Genomic DNA, 9,502 nt, shown 5'->3' on the forward strand with positions numbered 1-9,502 from the left:
GCAAGACTGCGACGCCGTCTGCCACTGCGCAGACCTAATCTTACCTCGCCGCCGGAGGCCCGCGTCCTCGGCGTTCGGAGGAGATCGGAGTGCTGGGCGCAGACGCAGCATCCGGCGTGGCGGGGCGAGCCGTGAGCGATTCAGGCTCCACTTCGGTTGCTCAATTGGTATGTTTGAGCGAATGCATCCACTGTATTTTACTTCTCTGAAAGAAGAAATGGCAAGAGGTCTGAATGTTAGTCTGCTTCCTGTTGATCATTACTAAATTGAATGTTAGTCTGCTTCCTGTTGATCATTACAGTAGATACAAAATGGTATTCCACAGTAGCGTTACTAAACTGTGCCTTCTCTATTGCTGAAGGCACAGTTAAATCATTCACATCCAAGCTTGCCCTGCAATCGGCCGCTGAAGTTGATGGTCGTATGCAAACATGCTGGAGGAGACGCTGCAGGGTCAGTAATGCACACACAGACTGCATATAATTTGCATATAGCTGGGACCAATGGGTAAATCTTCCATCATGATAAATGTAACTAACTCAAGACATGTGTTTCCCATCCCCAGGTGCGGATTTAGCTGTTCATGCTGCTAGGCATTTTCAAAGGCAGGCCTCACACGACTTCTTCCGTCTGCCGGTGGGTTTACCCATGGACAGCTTCAGTCATGCACAAACACAGCCATCTCCTCTGGTACCGTTTCAGCAACCATTTACCATCATTTTCATTGGTCCATCTATGTATGGAAAATTTCGGCACGCACTTACCACGCAAGAGATCAAAAAGCAAGGGGGTCGCGACACCTGCGATGCACTGAGAGTTTTGCATCTCATGCCAGGGAAGGGATATGATGGCAAAGAGGAAGGTCCGTCCCATCACCGCATTATCAGCGACTGTATGCATGACATCTTGGGAGTTCAATCAGAAAATCATGGTATGAAGAATGGAAAATTACAGTTTGTTAACTCAAGCAGTAATCCAGCGCAAATTTTACCCAATACCATTGATTCCCACGATATATCCGCTTGCCCTTTCATGAATAAACACTCAAAGGGAAACAAGTTTATGCTACTTGTGGAGTTGCATAGGAGAGGAATAAGTGCGGATGTATCTATTTTAACATCTGCTGTGAGTTTTTGTGCTGTTAAGCAATCCATTAGGGAAGGTGCTCAGCTCCATGCCCTACTGATGAAAGTTGGCTGTGACTTGTCTGTCTTTTCTGGTACCTCTCTGATCAGCTTATATGCAAGGTGTTGTCAATTGGAGAATGCTTATCATATTTTTCAGAGCATGCCAGTTAAAAATACTGTGTCGTGGACAGCACTCATTTCTGGTTATGCCCAGGATAATCAGATCGAGCCATGCCTCCAGGTATTTCAGTTGATGAGGCAGTCAGCATGCAGGCCTAATGACATCACATTTGCCACTGTCTTCAGTGTGTGCACTAACCACGCACTTCTGGCACTTGGTAGAAGTGTTCATGGTTTAGAACTGAGAATGGGTTTTGATTTGTGTGTGCATGTCTCGAATGCACTCATATCAATGTATGCAAAGTGTGGGAGTATAGATGAGGCCCAATCCATATTTCAGAGGATTGCTTGCAAGGACCTGGTTTCTTGGAATTCCATGATCTTTGGATATTCACAGTATGGCCTTGCTGAGCGTTGCCTAAGCTTGCTAAAAGATATGGAGGCGGAGCACATAGTGCCAGATGTAATCTCTTTCCTTGGCATCCTGTCATCGTGCCGGCATGCATGCCTTGTAGAAGAAGGCCGGCTCTGTTTCAAGGCGATGATCCAACTTGGAATAAAACCAGAGCTAGATCACTACTCATGTATGGTAGACCTCCTCGGCCGGGCAGGATTGCTTGATGAAGCATGGGATTTGATACATGCAATGTCCATGTCCCCCAATGCAGTCATATGGGGTTCTCTGCTGGCTGCCTGTAGGATGCATGGAAACATTCCGATTGGCATCCATGCTGCAGAGCACCGCCTTAAGCTGGAGCCAGGGTGTGCTGCAACTCATATACAGCTAGCAAATTTATACGCCAGCATTGATTGCTGGAGTGATGTGGCCAGAGTGAGGAAGATGATGAAGGAGAAAGGACTAAAGACGAACACCGGTTGCAGTTGGATAGAAATTGGTAGTAAGGTTTATAGTTTCACAGCAGAGAACAGATCAAAGAACCACCAAGTAAACGATGTGCTGGCTGTTCTTGACTGCCTGCGGTCTCATATGGTATACAAGTACGATGTGCTGATAGATGGTCTTGAGTTTGATGACCCTCAACATTTCAATGTAAGTTTTAGCACTGAATAAATGTTGGTAGATCATAGATCGCCTAACTGTATATGGAGATAGAGGTCAATTTTATAGCAAAAATAGAGGTCTGAGATATGATTCATCTGATTTCGTGCCTCTCAGCGCTTTGATGATCAGTGTACCCTTTCTTCCGTTCTTATGATATTTGGACCTTTTTAATTGTAACTCTCTAATAATTCTTTCTTAATTGCATTCTTATGGATGATGGTTTGAGTGGTTTGTATTTGAAGAAATAATAAATGATTGTTAAACTTGCATTATGTTTTACTTCTAATTCCCTGCAAATATTTGGACTTGCCAGTTGTAGTAAAGTAAGCACAAATGAACTATAATCATATAAGATATATTACACATAATTATGTTTGAAGTATTTCTATTCTAACTTTCTGTGTAATTATATTGCACATAAAGTCAATGTGTTACACTTTGATCATTAATGTATACAAGTATCGATTGGACATATTAATGTATACAAGTATCAATTGGACATACTAATTTGTTAAATATTCTTATATTGTGGCATATTACAAGCGAAAATTATAATAAAAATGTGCATTGAGAACTGTAATGCTGTGAGAAGTCAAACATGCCTTGAGTTTCTGGAGGGAGGAGGTATATATCTTGTTTTCACTGAACCTGTATTGTTCGACTAAGTGCTGACAACATTTATATAAACTTAAGACTAACATAATATGTTGTCACCTAGTAGAAAGATGCACATTCCTAGTACCAAATAGATTATCAAAAGTCCAAATTATTATTGGTGAGGAACTTCGCTAGAAATACCATGATCGCAATCAAAGATTGTTCGTTGAATAACATCCATCAAACGAGCAGCCAAGTCCAAAAGCATAGTTCAGGCTTTGACATGGACACCACTACCGGTTTTATGTAGCATTTGATTTGGAAGTTACAGTCACTTCCAACGAATGATGAGAAAACTTCCAGCTTTAGCAGAAGAACATCGATGACGCTACTTTGTCATGCAGACGAGGTAGCTCTGGCACCAGGGCAGGTGCAGCCTGGGTAGCATGGCTCGACGATGTCTCTGACATGTCATCCAGCCTGGTGAACTTCGCCACCTGCGCCGCTGCAAGGTGTGCGTAGTAGATGGGAGCAACTGAGGGAAAAATCAGGTGATCAGCAACGCCCTGCTGTCATATCTTGTGAAATCAAGTAGTGGAAAATCTTGCTTACCTACTGAGATTGCTGTGGTGCTCCTCTGATACCTGAAACGAGTTCACAAGCATTGAAGTGTCAGAGCTGAAGAATGCAACGATGGTCACAAGAATCAAGGTAAGAACTGCATATTTTGCAACTGCTTCAGTGCACATACACGTAGGAGAGGGAATGCACGAGCTCCTGCAGCTCATCAGGAGAGAAGCCTATCTCATCATGGAGCACCTGGTAGTGTGTTGGCCTTGTAGTCCCCTGGAACTCACAAGTCAAATGGCTTAGATTCAAATAAACAAGTAAATTTCCATCACAACTCAAGGTAGAGAGAACATACAATCATCCCATAATGAGCACACATGTAGAAATCATAGTTACTGGGATGGCAGATTCCGTCATCTACAACAGTGCCTACATAAGGGTGTAACAAGAATATATTATAAGAAAGTATGTGCATAAACATAGGAAATGAGCTTGTTTGATTCATAGGATTGTAAATAATTAAGAGATGGAAAAAATATGAAAGATGTAGGTTACCAGGCTGGACATTAGGATTACGCTCATTGTCATTGTGCGGGAAAAATCTTGTGTGGTGATTCTTCTGTGCAACTATCACCGTGAACTTGGGTAACCATTCGTCATCAAGAAATTTGCATGCCTGCATCAATCAGAAAGATATTACGAGTCAGAACTGGCTCAAGAGAAATTGGATATCGTATATGTTTTACCTCAATGATATCAGCTAGCTCAGTGTTCAGCACGTCATCAAACTGGCTCTCACCTACTCCATCCCTAGAATCAAGACAAACAGAATTCTCAGGCAGAATCAGGGTGTCAAAGACTCAAAGTAAACTTGGAGACAACACCAGGTATTAGTCAGTTTGTAGTCTAGCACTATAAATAAAGGGCATAAGTGCCCTGACGTTTGGCATTGTGCAACTCTTAGCACTATAAAGAGACAACACAATTAATCCACCAATTTCTTCAGAACAACTATGCTGCTGAGAAGCAAAGACCACTAACAATTGGCATTGTGCACAATAATCTCAGGACGACTACCAACCTGAAAATGATAATTTGTTCTGGTTTCTTCCCTCTACTGGACTTGTAGAATTCGAGTAGTGAAGGTCTGCAACATTAAAATCTCAGTGATCAACAAAAGGAAGGCATATGATTACGAGGCAGTATATTCTTAAATGTAAAATTGAACTTAAGTCAAAGCCAAAAGAAGCATCTCACTTAATGAGGCCCTGATCGTCGTCTCCAACTTGTTTAAACAAGTTATCAATCGTTTCCAGTCTGGGTGCCTGAGTGCATACAGAAGCTCTGTATTTTGAGATGTTTGGCCACTCCAAGGAACTAACCACCTAGGTAACAACCAAAAACAGTCAGGTGCGTGAAAATTGTCCAGGACCATCAGCTGGCACCTGAGTTTCTTACTCCAGAAAACTGGAAACATGGGCAAAATATGTTACTTACTGCAGCAACCGACGGTACGTCAGATCGTCCAGGTGAACCATGAGAAACATCCATACCGAAGATAATGGTTGAAATCGTTGACACCAGAGGAATGCCTTTGTTTATTTCACTTTTAAGCTGTGAATTCAACCCGCCAAGCTGATTGGCAAATGGGAAGGAAAAGAACGAAACATTTAGGTTTTCAACTAACAAGCCAAGTTATGCCACACATTTAAGATGGCAATGTAGATCACAATGCAAACCTTGGCATTTATCTTTAACAGTACATTTGTGAGGTACTGATCTTTGATATTAGCAGGAGGAACCAAGCATTGGGTGAAGATACCATGTTCAGCAAGGCATTCACGCTTCCATGGTCCTGGTAAGTACAATTAAGGTTTTTATGCTAGATAAAGGAATAATAAAAAGCTTATTTGCAAAGCTGAGGTAGCAGAGCAAACCATAGATGTCACAGTTCTTCTCAGGAAGAAGACACAGGAGAAATGCTGGTTTTTGATTGGATATGTCTTGTATCTGCTTAAACATAGCCTCCACCCTTTTTGCTGGACGCTCCCGTTTCATATCACCCCCCTCCTCAATAATAGCACCACAATTGTCTATTTGCTGCAATACAAACTGGTTGAACGATGCCAGATTTTTTTTTTCAAAGAATCCAAAGATTTGGTGGTGCGGTAAACTTACAATTCCCTTCTTGCGAGCAGATTCCATAAGGCACCTGATAAGATCACTAACATTGCACCGTGCAGAAAAATTAACAACTCCCCAGGTCGTCACTTTAGTTGGCCGAATGAACCTCTGGGGAGCAGAAACAAGAATGTTATCGTATCGAGAGTAAAGAGTCTACGGTGTATAGGTGTGGAGCGCAGTCAAGATTTATGCTCAGTTACTCACGTCATTATTGAAATTCCACCTCCCATTCGGTGTATAAAGTTCTCTACCATGTGCAACGCTTAACTGCACATTAAGAGATTCAGTCAGATGTATTGCAACAAAGGGCCTGCACGGCATGCAATATAAAATCATCCGGTGAAGACTCTACCAACCTGTGGTGCCTGAAGGACTCTACCCTCAACCTTCATAGGATCTCGAGATATCGAAATGCCGCATTCCCTCAGCATTGGCTCGGTATCATAATTATTGTCACGCAACGCCTAGCATGAATGGTCAAGAAAATTTAGACTTCTGGCCTTTTCAATATCCTTTAGACCTTGTGATCATATCTACTGCAGATGAGCTGAATTCAGGGTATCAGAGTTTGGAACTTACACGAGACAAAGTCAACATCCTGTCAAGCGGCTTCTGCCTGGATCCCTCAACCAGTTTTGACCTTTGCAGCGTCGAGAGAGACTTTTTGTACCTTTGTAGTGGCAGCAGATGGCAAAGCTGGTTGCAAACATGAAATGAGCACCATAAACACAAAGATTTATACCACAAAGAAGATTTAGAACAAGAACAGTCAGAGGGACTGACCTCCAGCGGGAGGTATGTTGGACGATCTGGCTTCCCCACATTAAGACAGGGAAGATCAGCAGAGTTATCCAGCTTGATAGACCAACGGTCCATGTAGTAATCATAAACAGTTACCTCCACAGTACCGTTGCCCTCTCCTTGCTTTCGTGAGAACCTACATCAAAGCATGTTTTTTTCTTAAACAAGAGCACCTGAGGTTACACATCACGATTCAAGAGTAAGGTCTTACTTCTGTTCATAGCATGTTTTTTCAGATAATCCAACAATTTTAAATTCCGCTTTCCTGTGAGTGGTTTTGATCCTTAGATTGTTCAGTGCACGCTTGGCCTGATATTATGTCCAGGATTAGAACACGCAAATAATGTAATCTAATCATAGATTCTCTGAAGGCTAAAAAGTTTATGAAGTCACTAGATTTTGACTTACTTTGCCCCAATCAATTCTTTTACGGTCCTTAATATTCTGGTTGAATAGCAGAAAATCAATCACAGGACCAGGTCTCACCACCATCGTTGTGGATAAATCTACACAAATTGGACAATCAATCATGCATGTAAGTATGAACCGTCAACTTGTAACAAATTAATTTACCAATAAGCTCATGAAATTAGGATTCTAGGTTTAAAACATACCAAAGTTAAGTGAAAGCCCATTTTGAGTAGGTCGAAAGCTAGAATGGAAACCCCGACAACCGATCACGCCGCTACCCAAGTCTATGGAGCCGAATTCGCTACGGAAAAAAGACTGTCGGACTAAGAGACAACCCCTGTATAAGACAAAAAGATCATTGAAGCAGGCTGGTTATAAAAACCTAAGGACAAGTGTCATCAAATGCTTAGCAACATTTGGTAAAAGATCGGGAGGTAGTTCGAGAAGTTAAACAACATACTGTCTTGCGGAATGCTGCCTCAGTATGATGTCGAGAACCCGTATAGCTTCCTGCGAGTTCTCAGATTCCTGACCACCACGCAGAACCTGGGCAATGGCACTCATCGGAATCCTTGCCGCAGAGGTGGAGGCTATCTCCACCTTGAATGTTTTGGCATACACTGCTCCTTTCATTCTCTTCTTGTCACTTGGTCCTGGACTGCCATCTCCTCCGGGGCTTCGGCTCGTTCCAGTCCTGCAGGTTTATCATCAAGACAAGTCCCAGAAACAGCAATAGATCGATTAGCTCAACGGATTCGAACAGATCAACCTCATACTTTCCTGATGAAGTGTCGCACAAAACTACGTCGAACACATTGTTGTTAAATGGAAGAGGCCCAATGGTGAAGAGGCCATTCTTGCCATCATAAGCGAACACTTTGTAAGCGAGCTCTGAGGCATAGGTCTCATACAGCCGCTTCATCACCTTTCTGCACACTCCTTCTCTGAGAGCCTGTTTGCAGTCCTCGTACTTCAGAGTCACCTGTGCTCGACGTGACGAAAAATTTGAAACAAATTAGTATCAAAAGGTAGCCATCAAAAAGGAAACCATAGGAGGAGATATGGGGTTGCCGCAGATACATCATAGTGGTAGAATATCTGATCTATTCTCGTGAGAGAGACTTTGAAATGGTTTGTGAGCACCATTATGCGCCGCCCTTTTGTGGCATGCTCGGGTGGCCTTCTGATGGGAAGCCTTTGAGGCTTGGCCGTCATGCTGGAACCACCCTTGCCACCGTCAGACATTGGTGACTTGCTGGGATTGCCCTTGCCACCGTCAGACGCCGGTGACTTGCTGGGATCGCCCTTACCACCGGCAGACACCGGTGACTTGCTGGGATCTCCCTTTCCACTTTGAGACTCCATCTACAAAGAAGAACACAGCAAAGTAATTTGATCGACAAGTATATATTCGGTATGGAACTAACCAGACATTGTTCCGTTCTTTTATCGAGCACAGCCACTACTTGTGTGCTGTACAAATTAATAAAACAGAATGCAGTTTATGTCGCATGGAAAAACTCTTATACTACATGGTATTCCCCCCACAAAATGGAATCTGGGATTCAGTCTCAAGTGTCAAGTGGATGGTTACTGTAGATCAACCAAAAATAAGATCTGAGAACCAATAATAATCAGGAAACAATGAAAAAAATAATTAGTACAGCGCCACCATACTACAGTGAAAACCCTCATTTCTTTTCGTGATGAACAATCTCGTGCACAAGAATCCAAGAATCAAGCGTTAGAGCAGCAGACCCTTTGACAAGTTGAATGCGTGATGCGTGAACCCTAACTCTGTGAGACAGACTTGTGAGGAAGAAGAACTAATGCAGTATCGGTTGAGTTCGCTGCAGGCAAAAACCTCAAAACCTCCGATCTAGCGATTACCGTGCTAGAGATCTGCCCTCGATTGGAGAAAAACGAAAAGAAATGCACAGAGAAACAACTTCGGAAACTACTAGTAGCTCGGAAGCGCGCAAAGATTAAAGAAGAGATACAGTAGAAATCCAAGAAGAAAAATGCAGGGAGGGGATCGATCGAGCTCGTCGTCACCTGGCCGGCGTGGATCGCCGCAGTGCGATCAGGAATTCTGAGGAGAAGATTACCCGGCCGCTTCCCCTCTCCTCCAGAGCGGGAGATGAAAACCCTCGTCTCTTCGCCTAGCTCTGGCTAGCAAGCTTCACAGCACCTCAGTGCAAAAAGAAGGATGGCAATTTTACCCACGGGTACGGGTACCCGCGGGTACCGTACCCGCATGGGCAGGGTATGGGTACACTTTTATGCCCATGGGTAGTACCCATACCCTACCCGTTAAATCATGGGTAGGGCACGGGTATAGCTTTGTATCCGCGGGTATACCCATACCCTGCCCGTTTATTGTCAATTTCTTACGTGACACGTCTATTTTTGTTTACTTATGAGTTATTTTATGAGAATGGGATTTTCATATTTTTTAATTGTTATGTACTAAACTACTTGTTATCGAGTTGAGATAATTCATTTTTTTAATCAAATTTATTATTGATAAATGTAAAATTGTGAGTGACTTGTGTACAATTTAACCTACCCACCGGGTACCCAATGGGTATGGGTACCCGCCGGGTATGGGTATGGGTAAACTTTTATA

The 9,502-nt window shown here is 43.0% G+C and overlaps 1 protein-coding gene and 1 pseudogene across 1 annotated transcript; one reads left to right on the forward strand and one right to left on the reverse strand.

Moving 5' to 3' along the window:
• The first annotated feature begins 83 nt into the window (after positions 1–83).
• Positions 84–5,421, forward strand: LOC124665870 (annotated as a pseudogene).
• LOC124665869 (protein argonaute 4A-like) lies at positions 3,273–8,238 on the reverse strand. Its single transcript, XM_047203232.1, has 22 exons — positions 7,954–8,238; positions 7,650–7,855; positions 7,420–7,567; positions 7,334–7,383; positions 7,077–7,210; positions 6,871–6,968; positions 6,674–6,771; positions 6,445–6,598; positions 6,241–6,357; positions 6,018–6,125; positions 5,866–5,928; positions 5,656–5,769; positions 5,415–5,577; positions 5,217–5,332; positions 4,975–5,112; positions 4,735–4,862; positions 4,559–4,624; positions 4,224–4,287; positions 4,043–4,153; positions 3,659–3,753; positions 3,520–3,551; positions 3,273–3,442 (listed from the first exon to the last, which is right to left on the reverse strand). Exons 1-22 carry the CDS (start codon positions 8,236–8,238, stop codon positions 3,273–3,275), a joined length of 2,658 nt encoding a protein of 885 aa, XP_047059188.1.
• Between the last annotated feature and the right edge of the window lie 1,264 nt (positions 8,239–9,502).

This window comes from Lolium rigidum, chromosome 6 (assembly GCF_022539505.1).
Source record: "Lolium rigidum isolate FL_2022 chromosome 6, APGP_CSIRO_Lrig_0.1, whole genome shotgun sequence".
Taxonomy (NCBI): Eukaryota; Viridiplantae; Streptophyta; class Magnoliopsida; order Poales; family Poaceae; genus Lolium; species Lolium rigidum.